Source organism: Taurulus bubalis (genome assembly GCF_910589615.1).
Source record: "Taurulus bubalis genome assembly, chromosome: 2".
In the NCBI taxonomy this organism is placed as follows: Eukaryota; Metazoa; Chordata; class Actinopteri; order Perciformes; family Cottidae; genus Taurulus; species Taurulus bubalis.
In genome coordinates, this window is record NC_136590.1 from 41,016,797 (window position 1) to 41,037,864 (window position 21,068).

The 21,068-nt window shown below is 42.9% G+C and overlaps 1 protein-coding gene across 1 annotated transcript; it reads left to right on the forward strand.

Moving 5' to 3' along the window:
* Window positions 1-2,477: 2,477 nt before the first annotated feature.
* On the forward strand, window positions 2,478-20,733 carry ints2 (integrator complex subunit 2; the record flags this gene model as incomplete). The annotated part of the gene is made up of 24 exons (XM_079214527.1): window positions 2,478-2,770; window positions 2,912-3,050; window positions 3,662-3,764; window positions 4,011-4,124; window positions 5,142-5,272; window positions 7,085-7,255; window positions 8,186-8,406; window positions 8,583-8,708; window positions 8,910-8,981; window positions 10,022-10,136; window positions 10,627-10,695; window positions 11,753-11,887; window positions 11,988-12,164; window positions 12,262-12,373; window positions 13,123-13,227; window positions 13,465-13,629; window positions 14,308-14,509; window positions 15,713-15,838; window positions 16,160-16,361; window positions 16,564-16,848; window positions 18,146-18,253; window positions 18,445-18,550; window positions 18,885-19,061; window positions 19,900-20,733. The coding sequence occupies 24 exons, from the start codon at window positions 2,478-2,480 to the stop codon at window positions 20,076-20,078; spliced, it is 3,633 nt and encodes a 1,210-aa protein (XP_079070653.1). The 3' UTR covers window positions 20,079-20,733.
* Window positions 20,734-21,068: the final 335 nt, after the last annotated feature.

Below are 21,068 nucleotides of genomic sequence, written 5' to 3' on the forward strand. Positions count from 1 at the left end.
TTACCTGTGCTTGTGTTTATTGCTTTTGGGGAGGGGAGGGGGACGATGTGCAATTGGACAAGGACACCAATAGTTGGGTGTAAGGAGAATATTGGCATCTCTTAGAGGTAGCTGACCTCAGGTTTGACCTTTTGTTATTCAGGTGACAGAGAAAATGAGAATGTGAGAAGAGTTCCTTTATTATCAGACATGCAGTGTCCTTTTCAGCACATCCCTTAAGTATACCACACCTCTCCTTTGCTCTGATTGGCTGAGGTCTGCTTCTTTTGGCACCACTTCTGATTGGTTATGGATACATTTAGACCATTTTACTTCAATGTGAAAGTGAATGTGTGGTGTAAATGAACTTTAACCAGCTATGGATGGCTGCCCATTGTATATGCAGTGTTTGTGCACAGAGGAGCATTTACTGTCTGGATTTCTACCGGTCAGAAGTTAAGCTGTGCTTTGATTATTGGGAGAAAAAAATCCCTTGCTAATAACCTTGCATATTTGCCAATAATTGTTGGCTTGAGATATTTGACCATCACAATGTATGTGGTCTTCTTGAGTGTAGAAAATACATTCAATATTAAATAAAACCCTGAAAATGAATTTTTATTTCGATGCCATGTTTCCTTTTTGAGAAATCATGGTTGTTTGCAGTCAACATTTGCTTCTACCCTACAGTGGGTCTGCAAGCTTGTTACCACACTCACTGTTGTATTCACGAGTGTGAAAGGCAACAGAATAACACTGCATAACAAATAGAGTCGGATATCTTGCATGTGAATTGCCCCGAGGTTGTGTTGTAGCAGCTGGCAATTCCTTCTTTTGAGAATTTGCAGCAGTTTTCTTTGCTGTCAGCGACCTTTAAATACACAAAGGTCCTGCTCTGCTTGCCTCCATCCCTGAACAACTGCTGTCAATGTGCCCTTGAAAAATGTAGTGGAATTTACCCTGAAATGTCAGAATATAAGAGAGAAATGTAATCAGTCAAAAAATTGAGACTTTGAATAATTATTTAAGCCTCTCATATCTTTTAAACAAAGAATGCCAAGTCACATTAAAATATCTGATAATTAAGATATAAAAATAGGTATTTTAATGCAACACATTCTCAATGACCTTGCAATTAAATTGTAATATATTAATAACTGCACCATAACCAGATATATAGATATCAGGTCACTTACACAAGAGCTTGGGAGGAAGATAAGACACTATAGTAGCGTGTATATCCACATTGTCTACTTTCCGGTTTAATGGTGCAGCAATTAATCACATGTCCTCACCAGTAGGAGGTATGTTGGCATAATTCGAGGAGACGAACAACTTAAAACATTTTTCTGTGAAATAAGTTTTCAGAGTTCGCTCGTATAACGTAAATATTGGCCAGCCCATCGCACCCCTCGTGCGGTCTGGGAGGACCGGAGAGCCGAGACGTTACTGCCTCCAGTCAGTGCTGTCAGTCAGCGCTGCTCCACGGTGCCCTCACTGTCACACTGACATAGTAACCATTGTAGCTACAGATGAGATCCAAGTGGATATGCGGACACTATAATAGACAGAGCGTTGCAAATACAAAGACATTTCCATAAAACTACCGGAACAGCCAGGACGAGCTTCTCTCCCGGTCGTTGGCTTTGGACGCCCCAATAACATAAGAGGCTGACGGGACACAACAGAGCCCGAGGTCTGAAGGCCTCGATGGTGAAGTTTATTATTGTTTAGTCTTAAGTATCATCCTAAGAATTGAGGTAAGATCACTCTTGTATTACTGTATTTACATTGAATATATTTACACGGCAGAGACCAGACGGCACATGCGGGTGTTATCGCCCGACCAGCTAGCCTAGCTTAGCTTAGCCTAGCCTAGCTGTTAGCCGGCTAGTAGCATGCTCCGCTCAAAAAGCAGCTGAAACGTGAACGAGTGTTAGCGAGCTGCTGCCAGTTAGCGGTTAGCTGTAATAGTTGGAGTTGGCTGTATCTTGTGGTGTTGCTTGTGCTTTAAAATACACATTGAACGCGTCCAGGTGCGACCCGTGACTCGGACTGATGTGTTGACTTGGAAAAGGCTAACTGCTCGTCAGTTGAAGCGGTATCTTCCCAGTGTTGGTGAGCAAAGGCACCGTTACCTTCGGCGTTAGTTAGCCGCGAGAGCAGCCTTCAGCTTGTTTAGTTAGCAACCGTAGTGATAGTAACAACCTGAACATGTATGGAGCAACTGACTCACCAAACCTCCAGGAACACATAAGCTAACTACACATTACGTACCATCCGGATATTTACGAACCTTAGTAAAATGATTAATTAATGCTTTGGCACAAACAAAGTTAACTCGGCTTCTCCTGTCAGATGAACTCTGGAGTTTATAAAGTGTTTGGTAAACCTGCTATGTGTGCATATGTCCACTTGATTAGCTTCATATGACATCAGATGCCAGCCTTTTAAAATTGTCCGCCTTTCTTGTTCCCTCAAGGTTAATCTGCAGAGACATGGCAGACAATGCAGGGCTGCAGTTTGTCAGCTCCTACGCCTTTGAAGCCATGCAGAAGGTGGATGTGGCTCGCCTGGCTGCCCTGAGTGACCCTGAGCTGAGGCTGCTGCTGCCCTGCCTGGTGAGGATGGCTCTGTGTGCCCCAGCTGATCAGAGCCAGTCCTGGGCACAAGACAAGAAGCTCATCCTCCGCCTGCTCTCCGGGGTGGAAGCTGTCAACTCCATTGTAGCACTTTTGTCTGTGGACTTTCATGCCTTGGAGCAGGACGCACGAAAGGAGCAACAGCTTAGGTATATATGTGACATACATTTGGTGATACTAGTATTACTGCAGTCTTGCAATGATGTGAATTAATTGCCTCTGGTGTGCATGCATAAAAGAAAGTCAGTGCAACTGTACAACTATACACAATGTGCTGTCTTTTCCACCAGGCACAAGGCCGGTGGCTCGAATGGAGAAAGCATCCTGGTGTCACAGCTACAGCACGGCCTGACCCTGGAGTTTGAACACAGCGATCCCCTCAGGAGACTCCGTCTAACCCTCAGTGAACTGTTGGCTATCATGAATAAGGTAGGGTAGGAGGTGTCCCCACATGAGTAAATCAGAGGACATTGAAAGTGAAAGTGAGAGTGGAGAATGGTAAAAAAATTAAGATAATGGTAAAAGTATGTTTATAATGAAGTGAATACCCAAATCATGATTGGAAAAGTCAAAAACATGTGCTAAATTATTCTGAATTAAATTTGGTAAAATTGAATATATTGAGAAATGGGTCAATTTGTTGTTTTTTTGCACTCTGAGCTGTTGCCTTTTGTATCATATAAAGATTTGGATGAGACGTGTTTCATGCTTGAATATAGAGAGACAGTTGTCTAAATATACGGCAATTAAAGCATGGCTGATTTAGTGCAAAAATACTGAATGATTGAAAATACGCTACTTGTTGAGATGGGTTTTGGATGAAAGGAACCAAATTGCACAGCTTCCTTTACTGGTTCGTCAAAGCTTAAGTTTTGCATCAGAAATGATTCCCAAATTTATGGCAGCTGCTCTCACACTGACTGGCAAATGACATGTTTCTTTGTACTGCAATTGCCTTTCAACTCTTGTTTCTTCACCTAATAGGATGACTTGGATGATTGATCTACGCCATGTTTCCCATATCCCTTGTTATTTTTCAGGTGGTCGACACAAATGGAGAGTTTTTCCTAAAGTCCTCTGAACTATTTGAAAGCCCTGTTTACTTGGACGAGGTCGCTGATGTCCTCTGCATTTTGCAAGCAGGTACCCGACTCCTTTTATCTTAATAGTTTTACCTTAAGGTGCTGTGGCGGTGGGATTGTGCTGAATAAAATTGCTGCTGTACACACATCAATAAGCAAACATTAACTGCATCATTAGCTGTATATTAGGAAAAACTACCTAATGATAAAGCCAGCCTGAAAATAACCCACCTCAGTGATTTTTCTCCTCTGCAGTTGACAAATCGATGTCTAGAATGCGTGTTTCTCTTTTCTTTCCTTTTCTTAGAGCTGCCTTCCTTGCTCCCCATTGTGGACGTGGCAGAGGCTTTGCTGCATGTCCGCAATGGAGACTGGTTTCTGTGTCTGTTGGTTGCCAACGTCCCTGACAGCTTCAATGAAGGTACAGTAATTCATCCGTCTCACAACACTGCACATGCGGTCTGCTGATAATGTGAGTCAGAGTGGCTGTTTTAATTGCCAGTACAGGCTTCATATTGTTAGTGAGTGTACCTGCTGTGGCAGCGATCCGGCTTCACCTAACATCACCTTTTAGAAGCTTTCTATGATGGCTTCATTCGAGTTATCGGCAAATCGCTATTTGAGTTGCTACTACATGTTTTCTTTCCCAATTTAGTTGTTTCCCCTCTAATTGTAGGCATTCCACTAGTCAGAGGGTGTGTGCATTTGTCTTTGATTGATGGACAGAGTGTTTGCTGTGTGTGCGCTTTGAGAGACCGGTTTATAAGAAAACGCCCTCCGTCTCCAGTGCTTCCGTAACACAACGAGGTTCACATCTAAGTCAGTAGCTGTTGTGTGTGTTACATAGCAGTCAACATCCTTTTGGCTCCGTCACAGCAAAATTCTTTGTTTCACTGAATTGAAAGTGAAATGAGTTGATCTCAGGGTGAAGTGTGGGAAATGTCTCTGTCTGGAAGCATCAAGGGTTTGTCATGTTAAACAAGGGCTGGTTACCAGATCTAACTCCGCTGGCTCCTCTGTGGCATAAACCATAATCCAGAAGTGGCAGAGATGGGAACTAATATCACTTCAGTGCATGCCATAGTCCAACCAACTATGAACAGTTTGCTCTTTTAAACTGTTCAGCTGTGAAAAAGTACAAGGAGAAATGAGATGTGAGATAAGGCTCTGGAAATGCTGTCTTGTGATGGTAGACAACTGAGTCATGATTCCACGGTTCAGGGTATTTATGGAGGAACATGACTTGGCCATGACATTGGAGGAATGATACAGTCTTACAGCCTTTAAGCAAAGATTGCATTATAAAGCAATCATAACATTGTACACCAGTAAGCATGTTGTTAATGGGCAAATGACCTGGTGGAACACCCTTGAATTTCTACATTTTCATGCTCCCTATGCTGCTTGTTTACTTAAATGTGCATGTCTGTCTTTGCAGTTTGTCGAGGTTTGATAAAGAACGGAGAGCGGCAGGATGAGGATAGTGTGGGTGGTCGACGCAGGACTGAAGCCCTCAGGCAGCTCTGTCAGATGAACCCCTCACAGGCCCTCAACATCAGAGCCATGGTGGTAAGTCACATTATTAATATCATCTCAAATTTAACACCAGCGTCCGACTTTATCCATAACCTACTCCCAAATCCATCCAAGCTGCTTTATTCTGCTTGAGATGCATTTGTGCTGTATTTCTTCTGCTATTCTGTTTTGCTATTTACATTTATAAGGCATGTGAAAACTAAAGTTAATCCTTGTGAAGACAATTTTGAGCATCGCATCACTTTACGTTATATGGTTTAATATTGCAGGATGTTTGTTTCGAAAATGGTCCATTATTTGCAAAAACATGGTTGTGTAAAAATGATCTTGACTGCATGTTTTTATTTTCTTGATTTTTAAAAAAAAAAACGCTTAACGCCAAGAGAAATTTAAGTCAGCATTCCAGCCGTACCTCCCCACTTATGTCTCCTCAAAAGTGCCACGGTCGTGAATTTTTAAATGCTGAACATAATGGCTTTTATGGGACTATAATTGATATTTTTACGATAACAATGTTCCAAATTGAAATGTAAAAACCTGTGTCAGTGTGAGCGGGTCACTCATAGTTCTGAACAGGGAATTATTCTCCAGCACTACCTGCTCAGCACCAAACGTCAGACGGAGACTGTGACCATAGTGGAACATTTGGCAGCTAAAGAGCCAGATATTTCCCATTAGCTTTTTAGATTGCTAAAAATGTTGGTCCATTGGCTGCAAACGCAACATCAATCAATGATAATGTTGCCAGATGAACTTAAAAAATGATCATATGTCAGTGTTGTTTTCCCCGAACTGGCCACAAAAAAAAAGATTTGACATACGTAGTGTCATAAACCTGATCTTCTTAATGTTAGAATCAATATATATTCTGTACAATAATTAAGCGCCATGTGTCAAGAATTATCTGCCAACAAATACATGTCGAGTTGTTTTTTCAGAACACACAGAGACCATTTCCACACCAAATAAAGCTGAATATATTAGTTGATTAATTCATGAAAAATGAATAGACAATAAGAGTTTTAGCTTTTTTTTTTAAAGCAAGACTGTCAACGTTTATCTGGTTGTTGCATCTTAATTGTGAGGATTTTCTCATTTTATTTGTTAGTACAACACAGCAAACACATTGGGCATTTGTTACAATTTACTGGCATTTCAAAGAGCAATGAACAAATCGATTTATCAAGAAAATAATAAGCGCATTAACTGCATAGTGATGGGGCTCTGTTTTCCCAGAATCATTAAATTCTCTAGTTATTTCACACAAACACGGGTTGGAAAGGTTCTTCACCGCTAGATGTTGTGATACACTTTGTAATCTATCCCTGGAGGGAGACGTTTGTCCCCCTCCCCTGCTCTCAGGAAGGTTACAGCAGAAGGTCAGTTATCGAACGAGGCCCCAGGAGGTAGTTGGAATTCATTGCCTTCCTGAATAATCCATCAGCAGGATTTATACTCTGCCCAGAACTGTCCCGAGAACGGTTTAAAGAGCAGATAACCTGCGGGCACAAGTGGCGAAGGATGCTGAAGATGTGTATTCAAGCAGCTATTTTGATAATCAACTCATTATTTGAGTAATTATTTCAAGTAAAAATGCCAAGTAGTGGCTTCTCTCCATCTTAAATCTGTACTCTTAGGAGTTTCTGTTTTAGTAACTCAAACAGGATGTATTACTTCGCTTGTGGCGTACACAAGAAGATAAACAAGTGAGAGTGGGTTGTAGAACAAAACACATAGACACCACCACTTTCCCCTGTTTATTTTGCAACAAAAACATATGCCATCAGAATAATTTACTCAGGAAATAATATGATTTTCCGTGTTGTTTACGCTGTGTCTTCCCAGGTCGAGGAGTGTCACCTGCCGGGTCTGGGGGTGGCTCTGACTCTGGACCACAGACCAGACACAGCCGATGAGGCCGTCAGTCCCCTCGTCTCCTACGTCAGCGGTCTACTGCTGGGCACCAATAGCAAAGTCCGCACCTGGTTCAGCATGTTCATTCGCAATGGGCAACAGGTGAGGGGCCAGGCTTTGCACGCACACAAACGCTGCAGTTCATTCAAGTAGACGCTAAACTTGTGCAAGCAGAAGTTTGGTAAGTTAGCATAGAGGAGATTGCAACGCAGTAACATCCACTTCCTCGTCTCGGACAAAGTCTGATCATTTTAGTTTCAGCATGTTGAGCTGAGGCCAAAGTATCCGTGTGAGGAGACGGGACACGATGTTGTGGTGCGCGTTACAAGAGTCTCGCCATGTGAGGGCGGACACCTCATCAGAGTCTGCTGGATGTAATGGGGTTAAACTAGTTCATGTTTACATGATTTATGATCTGACTTTGATTAGATATTGCGAATAAGGGCTTCCTGTTCTGTGTATGTAGCAGTAGGAGAAGCATCACCTCAGTCAGGATTAAGCTGGGGCTTTTAATGTGTGTGCCATGTAATCACACTGAGTGTAATGACACATTCTCCAACGTGTAGGTTTCTCTTTTCTATTCTTGTGAGGACCCTCATTGATATAATGCATTCGCTTGCCCATTGTGGGACCCTTTTTGTCTTGGACACCCCAATTTACTGTCTTTCTCAATTTTCATATCTTGACTTGAATAGTCCTAAATTTATGCTAATGTTCAAATTCATGCATATTTCCATCTGCTGGCAGTTCATGGAGACGGAGAGATGCTTTTCACAATCAGCCTTTCGCTGCAAATGCCATCATTTGTTGTCCACATTCAGCCTTTTCTGTTTTGTAATTGACAACTTGCATCCAAGCTAGTGTTCAGACTTTTTAGCGATCAACAGAAAGTGAATTGTTGACAATCTTAGTTAATCTGTCGTTTTGTCATTTATCATAAACGAAGCCCAACAGCCACTGGTTGGAGCCAAAGTGTAAGCACTGGTGGGGAAGCACAGCAGCTAACTGATGTCGTTGTCTTTGTGCTGCCAGCGAAAGAGAGAAAGCAGCTCTGTGCTGTGGCAGATGCGCAGACAGCTGCTGCTGGAGCTCGTCGCCATCCTGCCGCGCTCGCGCAGCACCCACGTGCCCAACGGCGGCGATATGGAAGAGGAGGTCAGCTCGGGGTACTCTGGCCTCAGAGAGGAGCACGTGGTGAAGGCCAGCGCGCTGCTGCGGCTCTACTGCGCCCTCATGGGCATCGCCGGCCTCAGGTGGGTCCAAGAGGACGCGGAAGCTCTCCTGATGAAAATCAGGGTTTTGATTTTTGTTTGTTATAAGAGTTTTTTTAGAAATAACATTAGGAATGGTCCACAGTCATTTGTTTAAAGTATTAGTTGTGACATATTCATGTCTTAATGATAGGATGCTAAATATGATCCCTCTGCAGACCCACAGATGAAGAGGCAGAGCAGCTCTTGCAGCTGATGACCAGCCGGCCCCCGGCCACTCCTGCCGGCGTCCGCTTTGTCTCCTTGTCCTTCTGCAAGCTGCTGGCCTTCCCTACGCTGGTCAGGTACATGAAGCTAAAGTCTTATTGAAGTCTTTTATTCAGCAAACTCATTAGGTGGGGATCACAAACCCTATTCAATTAACAGTGGTCTTGAGTTCTGCCAATGCCGGCTGCCTGCCAGAAGTCTTCTGTGTTGCTTTTGGACTTGAACACTGTCACTTTGTTTCATGAAGTGTGAGCATTATTGTCTGTGTCTGTGTCCAGCACTCCGGAGCAGGAACAGCTGATGGTCATGTGGCTCAGCTGGATGATCAAAGAGGAGGAATACTTTGAGAGGTAAGGAGAATCTCTTCTCAGTTGTTATGAAAGTCATTATAAACAGACATTACTGTCTGGAGAAACTGGTTTTTAGTTTGTGTGATCTATTAACACTGAGATTATATAGCGCTCACCTGTGGTGCAATTAATTAGCATTTCTCAAAAAGCAGTGTCTTTATCATTTAATAATTGATTGCATGGTGTCTCTGGGTTTTGCATGCAGTTTGCAATTCAGCAAAAAATAAGTTGAAATAGTCGGCCAACTAAAAATCATAAAACACAACTGGTTAACACTTTACTGAACAATCAATGACTTACAATGCAGCATTATGCACATTTTGATCGAATTTTCTTAATATGTTGAGGAAATGATTTGTAGTTCTGACAGACGTGCCCCTTGACACAGCGCCTCATATTATTTGTTTAACACTTTCAGTTTACTCGTCTAATATTTTATATAGTTTGATCATGTTGGCATTGTGATGTTGTCTTCAGCAAATATCTGATTATTATAGGATTCAGAGAGAGTCCACTATACTTAACATACTACACTGCCATGGTCTTAGCCACTGGTAATCTGCTCCAAATTCCGAGTTTCTTGAAACTTGACAACAAATGAGGGATGAAACAATAATACTCAGAGAATAAAGAATAAAATAAATGTGGTAAATCCATGTATGAATGTGTGTTTTCTTTGTTTGGGTTCACTATTTGAAATAGTGTGTTCTTTGACGAAATAGGCAACAATAAATTCAGCAAAGCTTTTGTTTGTATGTTAAAATGAAGTAAATATGTCTTTACAATGACCTATAAGTGCAGCAGTACATATGAATGCGTGCTGGTGTGTGACTCTTGCTGGTGTGTAAGCCTTAAGTGACTTTAGGGGCGCTTAAAGGGACGCCGGCCGATAGAAGAAGGCGGGATGTGCGTGTGTGGGTTGATGCAAGCAGCTTAATCAGTTTATTAAAATTCTGTCCTGTAAGATGTCGGATTAACGACAAGCCGAAGTGTCTTTTCTCACTCTCCTCGCATGCTTATGTGTGTCCTCCTCCTTACAGCGCTGCAGGCGTCTCCGCTTCTTTCGGAGAGATGCTATTACTGGTTGCCATGTATTTCCATAGCAACCAGCTCAGCTCCATTATTGAGTTGGTGTGCTCTACTTTGGGGATGAAGGTAAGGTGGTTGGTAGGAGGGAAGCAGTGATCAATACAGCAGTCTGGCTGACCAGCTACTGGCCCACTCCTCCACTGCAGCAGTGGAGCGTAGAAAACCCATATCACTGACGAACACTTGCAGCATACACATATCTACCAAAACACTCTATACCCCGTGGCCAATTTGCTGTTTTATTACTTATTAAGTGCACTATTGTTTCCTGCCGGTGTGCTAAGTAGTTTTCCTGTCTCAGTGTGTTTTCCTCTAAGATGTGTAATGTAATTGGATTTGGAGCCTGTTTGTTTCCACCCTAAGGGCAATCCTCTCAATTTGATGTTGCGCCTGCCATGTAGAATTTTTCTTATGAAATATGGAAGGAGGGAATTACAAAATACCAGCACTGTTGCCTGCAGGTGGTTTTCACTCACAGTAAACCTACCATTGTTGATGATATATATATTAAAATATATATATATATATATTAATTATAATGTTCAACTTTCTACAGATTGCCATCAAGCCCAGCTCTCTAAGCAAGATGAAGACTATCTTCACACAGGAGATCTTTACAGAACAGGTACTTAAGTTGTCCTTATGCACATTTTCTCCCTGCTAATTCCAATGTTCAATGGTTTATTTGTCTGATTCTAGTTCCGAAATTAAAAAAATTATCGTCGCCCAAAAAAGTGTTTTAAAGATGAAAGAAATAGTAACTTCGAAAGATTATCCCAGGAAGACCGTTTCAAAAAAGTAAAAATAAAATAAGGCAAATGTTAGGAAAATTCACTCGACACCATGGAGTAAAATCATTAAATCAAGAACATTTATTCTTTGAAGAAGGAGCAGAGTCACAACATGGTATACAAATTGTACTTCCTAGACTGCTCGTTGAATGAGTGAAGGACTACCTTCTTAAATACATATGGTTATCAATACACAGAGGCCCACATGACGTCTTCATGGCTCGATCATGAGCCCTTCCCAGTCATCTGATAATTTGTCCTGCCATGGCCAAAGTCACAAGACTACAAATATCTACACGTTCCCAAACAGAGACATACTGATACTTCTGTCTCATGACTTTTAACATGAGAGGGAGAGTTCAATGAAAAGTTACTGGCCTCATTAATAATACATATAACGACTGAACCTTCTATATGACTCTGAAGGTAACATTAAAACCGTACGAAATCAAGAGTAAATACGTTTTTCTTCCAATATTAAATAAATATGAAACTTTGCAAAACCTTTTTTCAACTGCATCATAATCGCAGGATAAAAAAAACTAATGCCAGACTTCTTTTCTCAGGGCTTTTGGTCTTTTGTTCTCATCAAATGCTCAATTATTTTGCGTATTGAGAGCTGCTGTGAACTCAAGAATGTAGAAAGTTTTGATTTAATAACTTGTACAATTAAATAGATCCCTTTCTTCATGTACATTATTTAACACTACACAGCAGTTTGGGGTAAACGTATAGATACCTCAGAATGTCATGTCATCACCAGACTTTGTTATACAAAGTGCATATTCTCAGTAAAAAATTACATTGAACTGTAAAGTATTTGTAGCTGTGCTTTGTCTATTTTCCATCGTTGCTTTTTAAATAACTTGTTTTTCTATTTCTGGTGTTCAGGTGGTGACGGCACATGCGGTGAGGGTTGCAGTGACCAACAACTTAAGTGCCACCATCACAGGATTCCTTCCAATTCACTGTATCTACCAGCTGCTCCGGAGCAGATCCTTCACCAAGCACAAAGTGTCCATCAAGGTAGGAGGTGTGCACTCTGGCTCAATGGCGACTAGATGTCTATTTTTGTTTAAAAAAAATAATTTTGCCACCCGACGGTGTCCTTGTGTTCACGTTTCAGGATTGGATCTATCGCCAACTCTGTGAGACGACCACCCCCATCCACACCCAACTGATTCCCCTGATTGACGTCTATATCAACTCCATCCTCACTCCGGCGTCCAAGGCCAACCCAGAGGCCACCAACCAGCCCATCACGGAGCAGGAGATCCTCAATGTCTTCCAGAGCTCTGCTGGGGTGAGTCTGCCTCACAGAAACTGCAAAAAAAACAAAAACTGCACCACACCGTCCTGACCTGTAGCTGTTTTGCTTCTCTTTTGCTCTTGGTTAGCAAGGGGAGGGTAGTCGAGGAGGACGGCAACGCTACTCCATCACCACCCAACTCCTTATCCTCTACTACATCCTGTCTTATGAGGAGAACCTGTTGGCGAGCACCAAACAACTGGGTATGTACAAGACGCTTCCCATGTCCCATATACCACTGCACTGTGCCAGACTTCCCTCTGTGCAGTCGGCTCACTTCCTCTCCCTTTCTTATTCTGTCCTCTTCTGCCCGTCTAAAGTGCATCCATTGTCATCTCCTCCACTAAAGGAGGCATTGTATATGAGATGGAGGGAATTTGTCAGGCAGTGAGAGGAGAAAGGCAGCTTTTGTCCTCTGTTAAGTTGTAGGAGATGCTCTCACTCTGGATGTGCAGTCATTCACCCTTTTCTCTCTTGGCATTGAATGTTGGCCGCTTCATAGAGAATAAATGGAGGACTGACAAAGAGCCAAGTACAATGGCTGCGGGAACTGAGCTAACTAGGACAGCTGTAGGTTGGATGGAGCATTAGCAGTTAGCCTAGTCAGTGTTTATTCTCTCCCATGACGAGCTCTCCTCTTGCCCTTCATTAGGACAGATTTATGTGAGAGTTTATGCCCATCTCTTTAATTGCTGTGTTTACCCAAGTGCTCCCGCAGCCTTCAAGGAAGGAGTAATGAAGCCCATCAGCTGTGGTAATGAACCCACGTCAATGAAAAATCACCTCCGCTCCTCTTAACGCATCGGCACAGTGGCTCCGGCGTCCTTACACTGCCAAATAAAGCACTTATGCTCTGTCTTGTCCTTTACTTGCTTTATGCCATCACCCTCTATTTTCTGTCATATCGTTTCTTTGCTCCACTTAACGTATTCTTCTATTTTCATTCCCCAAGCCCTGATGCAGAGGAAGCCAAAGTCGTACTCGGCAGCCTTGATGGAGCAGATCCCCATTAAGTACTTGGTTACGCAGGCCCAGGGACTGCAGCAGGCGCTAGGGGGTGAGACAACAGACCTAAATCCACATTTTATTTTACCATTATGGTATTGCATACTTGGAAGCACACGGGTTACAGTGATAACCCTGCATTACATGTCAGAGTAAATATCACGATTGTGTCAACTGTAATAGCTGTGTTTTGTGGACGGTGATAAAGAGTGGAAACAAATAAGACTTTTATGTTTGGAAAAGTAAAATTGACGAAAAATAGTGTGTCTAATATAATTCTCTGTCCCAGGTCTGCACTCTGCCCTGCTGAGGCTGCTGGCCACCAACTACCCCCATCTATGTCTCGTGGAGGACTGGGTGTGTGAGGAGGAGGTGACCGGCACCCTGCCTCTGCTGAGGAGGATGATGCTCCCCAGCAACACCTGCAGATACACTCAGAGCCAGCTCCACCAGGGTGAGGAAAATGGGATTATGGGATGAAAAGAAGTAGGGTTCAGACTGGTAGTTCTCAGCCCCCATGCCTTTGATAAAATAGCCATGTTTTTAGAAATCTGAGAAATATCATCAAAGTCTTTCAGCAACCAGTAGCACATATGTGCATAAGGTAAATAGAAACATTATTTATGGGTTATAGATGCAACTGAGATTGTTGAGATGGAAAAGTAAAGCCAGTCAAACGGTAGTGATGGTAACTGAGGAGCCAGGGTTGTGTATGTAAGAGTAGTGTTTGTGTGTAACGGGGAAGAGACGCTTAATATTGTATAATACGTCTACAGGTGCAAGCCATTATCAAACTGAGATCTTATCTCAATGGTTAAGCCTTCAAGGTTTAGAGGATTATGCTGTAATTGGCTTTTCTTTGAGAGATCCTTGAAAAAATGCAAACGTGCGATGGATAATCAGTTTCACACCATTTTGTGTGTGTGTGCGCGTGTGTGTATTTACGTTTACAAATTGATATTTTATGTTCATATGCAACTCTGCACAACTGTGTATTGACACTTTTTTTATGGATAAAGGTTAAAGGTTAACATCACTGTAGTTTTATTTTATTCACACCACCATTTACATCTTAAACAGTTGTTTTCCAGATGTTGTTTATTTATCTCCGTGTGCACATTGACCCCCTCAGCCTTCCAGAAATTACCATCCAGCAGTCCCAGGCTGATGCGCATCCTGGAGCATCTAACGCTGCTTTCACCTGGAGACCTGATCCCTTATGCGGAGGCCCTCACAGCCAGCATGGCTCTGCTGCTGGAGCCCGCCGTGCCCCGCCGGATACTGCAGACGCTTAACAAGCTCTGGATGGGCCTCAACACTGTGATGCCCCGCAGGTGCGCTCTCTAGACATGACTCAATGTTGTGACAAAGGACAGAAAATGCTACTGCGACAGCCTCAAGTGAGATTACCACTGAATGTCACATGGGAATAATGCGTCGTAGTATTTGGAAAATGTAAATTGTTTACCTTACATTTCACATAAGATCCGGATGATTGATGTGCCTTGTGGTTATAGTTTATGTTCTGCCTTGAGGATCAAATGTCATCACTTGAGTATTAGGGCTCAAAATCAATCAATAGTCAAAATGAGTATCTTTGCATTTGAGACATTTTGCTCAACATAATATGGAGAGAAAAAAAGCGAAGAAAAAGATTTATAGTTGTAGGTATTTTCCGTTAACAGTAGCACTTGACTGGCATCTCTCTCAAGGCTGTGTAACGGTGCTGTGAGACGAGGTAAATGGATTACTGGGGGACCTGTGGAACAAGAGTTGTTGCCCTTACCCCCAGGCTGCCTGCCTGCTCACTGATTATTGTGTGAATAGATCAGAGGTATTGAGCCAAACCACTCTGTCAGCCTGCGCCAACTCTCTGGACAGAAAAGGGGTGACCCTCACTGCGCCCCGGGGCCCACAGGAGCACAGTTACCAAAGCTCCGAGCAGACATCCTATCGACCCAAAGGTGTTCTGTAACCAGGAGAGCTCAGGGCAGGGAAACTGAGGGAGATGTAAGGGATTGCTTCCCCCGCCACTCGTCTCTTCCTCACTGCCTCTCGTAGTATTGAATGCTGCAGAGCGCTGGGCTCTGGTTTACCCAGCAGGAAGGGGAGCAGTGTCAAATTTCACACAGATCCACTGATTGATGCCAGTGCGAGAGCTGCAGGAAGGCTTGGCGAGCCAAGAGCACCCTGCTGTTCATAGTTTAGCATCGGTCTGATAAGAGAGAGTGAGGGTGAAAAGCTGCCATGGGCTAATTCGTGAGTAACTGAACTAAACCCCAACTGAAATTAGTCTCATATTTTAGTAGCATCTGATTCTATTTCGCCCCAAAAATAAGTATGACACTTTGTCAACCAGCAATTTGCGATCATCTTTTTAAAAAGTGCAATAATGTCTCTTTTTGAGCTGTCAGTCTTTTTCAAATGTTAGACTGAACCAATGTTCGACATTATCACAAGGAAATTATTCGTGCTGGGCAAAAAAACGACAGCAAACGAGTGATACGGATGAAAAATTAAGCTGGTGTCTTTTGCAGGTTGTGGGTGATGACGGTAAACGCCCTCCAGCCTTCAGCCAAGCTGCTCCGGCAGCAGCAATACACGCAGAACGACCTGATGGTGGACCCTCTCATTGTGCTGCGCTGTGATCAACGGGTGTACAGGTAACCACTGGACGTATTCTAACGGGCCAAACATGGACCCATACAGCACACAGAGGCACTTCTGTTGTAGGCGACATTGGATGTCGGCACACACAGACCTGTTCACGCACTGCTTACATCCTTTTGGTCAGATGTTTTGGGCTGCATGTGTACACTCAGCATTTATTTTCATGGTATATAAAATGTTGAACGAAATAGTTAAGCTTTAAAATGATGCCGTTTTTCTGTTTTATCTTTTGTCCATATATGTTTAGATGTTGTCATCATCTACCAAGACAAATGGAATTGACAAAGGTGGTGTTGTTTCTTTTTTGTTGCTAGGTGTCCTCCTTTGATGGACATTGTGCTTCACATGCTGAATGGCTACCTGCTGGCCTCGAAAGCCTACCTCCACTGCCACCTGAAGGAGACGGCTGACTTCGATCGGCAGAGCCAGACGGTCTCTAACTTGGGCGTTCCCGGCCAGCCAGACGCACCCGAGGTCACCAGGGAGGAGCTGAAAAACGCCCTTCTATCTGCGCAGGTATTTCTACCACCAACTGGCTTTTTGTCTCTCTCACATACTTAGACTTCACTTTTAAAACAATTAAGAGGACTCTTGTTTATAATTGCATGTCTTAGGGTTTTGGTGACGCATGGTGCAGAAATTATATGGCATGAAATTACACCAACAAAATATCTAAGAGATGACCTTTCACATTTAACCTGTTTCTATTTAACCAAAGGACAGCGCAGCAGTCCAGATTCTCCTGGAAGTGTGTCTGCCAACCTCCGAAGAGCAGCAGCAGCTGGGGTCCAACACAGAGAGCCTGCTGAGTAGCATTAGGGGCCCAATGCCAGGGAAATCGAAACGGGGAAGCCTGGGGCCGAGAGCCAGAGGGGGCGTGGAGGACGGCGAGCCAGAGGGAGGCCTACTCAGTGACTTGAGGGAGGTGCAATGTCTCATCTGCTGTCTGCTGCATCAGATGTTCATTGCCGACCCCAACATTGCCAAGTTGGTCCACTTTCAGGTAACATGAAGACGATGAAGCGGACTGTGCACTTGATCTTTTTGGTTTTACTGCGGCAGCAGGAAGGCCGGCAGGTTTACAGTCACAACCATAACAGAAGGCGATCTTCCAGAAAAGATCATTGTTGCATAGAAATAACCCCACATTTATAATAGATCAAATAAATACCTTCACTTACCTCAGTTTATGAATTAGGTCCGCTGGAAACTTCTCCTCAACTCAAAGAGAAAGCAAAAAGGGCTTTTTATGCCATCAAGCGTTCCGTTCAAATCCAAATTCCAACTAGGACATGGCTCAAAATATTTCAATCAGTCATAGAATAAATTGCATTGTATGACAGTGAAGTATGGGGTCCTTTACAACAAAAATGATTGGGTAAAACGGGACAACAATTCAGTTGAAATCCTCCTTGCAGAGTTCTGCAAAAGTATTTTCTTGGTGCAAAGAAAACCCGAAACCCTTTAGGGCTGAATCAGGCTGATATTCTGTACTTCTAACTATTCAATAAAGCTCTATGGAATTCTGGAGCCATGTTAATGAGTTACCTGGCTTGTAACATTATAAAGTAGGAATTCTTCACAACATTTCAAGAGAATATCCCCGGTTTCCAAAGTCTGGCAGAAAGGGAGAAATTACCCCTTAAAAGAAATAATGACACTTCCTTCCACAACAAAAGTACCTGATTATTTTCCATTTTATTCTATCATATGAAATTGTTGTTCTTTTTTTCTTTCATACTCATACATACTTTTTTCTTTCATACTTTATGTTAGTCATTGTATGTCATAATCGTAATTGTGTCAGGCAGTCCGGCTTCAGAAGGACATCACTTACATGCTTATATCTGCTTGCTCCCCTCTACATTTAGAAATGATTGTTATCATGCAAATACACTTTTGTGCGAGTCGCTGAGTGGATTGTGCCATATTACTGAAAATACCTCCCAGTCATGTTGACCCCATTAGTCATCACATTCTGCCATGGCATTGGTGGTAAGTGTGCAGCACTCCCAAAAGTAGCAGACAGCCATATGGTGGACTTCATCAATCCAATCCCCCTCTGTCACTCTAATCCACTCCACCCACCAATCCCATTCACACTGCCAAGCAGAAGCTGCTGTGTGCACACACACACACACACACACACACACACACACACACACACACACACGCACACGCATACAAGCACTTGTGTGCCTAAATGACTACTTGATTGAATTTACTGTGTATTCCCTTATTTCTTCATTCTAAGATTTATGTTCCCCGCTTTCTCCGTCTTCTGCTCCTGTCTCTGTCAGGGTTACCCTCAGGCTCTGCTGCCTCTAACTGTGGCAGGCATCCCCTCCATCCATATCTGTCTGGACTTCATCCCGGAGCTGCTGGCCCAGCCCCAGCTGGAAAAGCAGGTGAGCCCTCCCCTCTTTTTCCTGGCTTTTAAATCCCTGACTTTGCCCTAGGCTTGTGCCAGACCCTCTCTTTACACATACATTTCTTTTTTTTTAAAGCAGCTCTATTGGGCGCTCTCTGTTTGCGTATTTGCTCCATAAATATGTGAAAAATGTGTAGCCGTTCTGAACGTATACGTGTGTCCACACAGATCTTTGCAATCCAGCTGCTGTCGTACTTGTGCACCCAGTACGCGCTGCCCAAGTCTCTCAGTGTGGCCAGGTTGGCCATCAGTGTCATGGGCACCCTCCTCACAGGTCGGTGAACTCGACTCTGTCTTGTCTTTACAGTCCATGCTTTTGGTTGTGGCCTCTTCTACTCACCATACTTCCTTGTTCATCTACTTTTGTGTCTCCATCATTGAATTTGCTCCCGTAACTCACCATGCTGCCTGTGCACATTATATCAGCTGTTGTGATACAGTATGTCTTCATCATTTGATCCCTATATTTGCCTGCCACCATCTGGCCTTCGGCTGTTGGTGCAGCATTCTCCCTCCATTACATAAGTGCACACTGTGGCCCAGCCTGTCAGCCGCTGCTTTTGTTGTTCACGCAGTTCTTTTGTGTACCTCGCGTTCTGTCTTTTTAGTGCTGACTCGTGCCAAGCGTTTCTCCTTCTTCATGCCCATCCTGCCATGCCTGGTGGGCTTCTGCCAGGCCTTCCCTCCCCTCTATGATGAAGTCGCAGGTCTGCTCGTACAGGTGGGCCAGGTCTGTGCCTCCGACGTCGCCACCAAAGCCAGGGACGTTGACCCTCTGATCGCACGTAAGTACAGTTGGTCACTTGAGTGGCTTTTCGTCAGTATGCAATTTGTAACAATTCCTTTTCACGGTTGTGACCGGCAGCGTAGAAACCGTGTTTGTACAGTGTGTAGTATTGTCTTTGAGCTTATCAAGTCTTATCTCTGAACACACTCAGCAGCCGCTGTGCTAGAGGCATTAATTCATATTAGACACTGAGATCATTCAACATGAATAAGCTCAAATGTTGCCAAGAGACTGCCACAAAGTAATATTGGTTTATATATAGCTGTGACCTTTACCGACACATGGGGCTAGACCCAATAAAACTGATAAGAATGTCCCGATTATTAAAAAATGAATAAATAAAAGAAGCGATCCAATAGTAAGTAATTACGACTTAATGTATCTGCACACTTTACCTAAAGGAGGCCAACATTCCATTTGATTAGCTAATCTTGTATTGATCAATATTTCTGACGGATGAATATTTCTTAATTAAGAAAATGCATCCTTGTGCCAGATCACATGCACTTTAAAAATAGCAAAAAATAAAGCCTAGATTAGCCATAAATACTGATCTTGCAGATTGACTCGTGGCAACTCCAATTATAGATAATATGTATGGCGAGTAAGTCCATTTATTCAGAAGCTCTACATGGTATTTACATTGTGCATGTGCCTTGATGTTTCCACATCTTCTGTCCGTACTGCACTTATATTTCTAGACATACTTGCATACTAGGAACTGCAAACCAATCAGTCAGGATCATAAAAATGTGATGAGGAAAAGTATAGAATAAAAGATGTAACGGTGTTTAAGTAAAAACATTCATAGGAAGTTTGTCGTTTTCCCGCCTCAGGCCTGCATTACCTGAAGGAGAAGCCTCAGGGGGCGGCGGCTCCAGGAGGTTTCTCCAAGCTGTCTTTACCCCAGAGGACCGCAGAGGAGCACGGGGGAGCTGACCCTGATGTCCAGCTCTGCTACTGTGTGGAGGCCACGTTCATGGACATCATCAGCTCCACCCTGCATGGACTATAGACACACGTATTCTGGAGGAAGAGCAGGGGACTGGACTTAAACCAACAACTCTGAACACTGCCTCTGAAAGACATTCGTATTCCTGAGACGGCTGTTGTCAACACGCATCCCATCATCTGGAACACAAGGACTGACGTCCTCTCTGCCTCTGGCTTTCAGACTATGGATGGCTGTTGTATGGACATCCATGTTCAGGCTGGACTGAAAAATCCATTCTCATTTGACACTGTAAATACATCATGATTTGCAATTTATTTAGAAATGTATGTCCATGTGCTCTGCCAGTTTGTAGAAAGTTGAATACAAAAAATAATGAAAGGGCCATTTTATTGACCTTTTCATAGGCATATTTTTCTAAGCTGTAAGTGACCTTTTCTCAGCAAATGGAAAATGTTGAAATGGTATGAAGAGCTTTTGTACTGTTTGTTTGTAATAAAACAAAAACCCTTTCATTGATGGTTTATACTCATCCCATTTACAAACTCGAGAACAAAGGCGTTACCAAATGTATTGTCCATCACACTGCCATGGCTGCTACATTTAATATAACGCGAGTGAAACCATCGTTAATTATTACCACCTGTGCTTTTCCTATTATGTCAAGTCATAATAACAAAGTAAAAATAAAAAAAGTAATATAAGCAAACAGTAATAAAAACACATTAACTCGTATAGGGAAGAAAATAATTGAAGGTGTATTCTTTTTCCAATTTATTTCCTAACCTGGAATTCTAAAAGCTGCTTCAGGAAATTTCCTGTTCAAGCTGGAATAAAATGCAGGTGGAGAAATACTTCATTTAATTTATTCATATGTTGTGCAAAAGTTTGAAATGCAGTCCAAAACTACTGGAATAATCCAATTAAGTACTAAATTACGAAAATTCCCAGAAGAAACCTTGGTGCCTTAAAGTTAGCTATGGCCCTGATTGTGTGTGTGAGTGTGTGTGTGAGTGTGTGTGTGAGTGTGTGTGTGTGTGTGTGTGTGTGTGT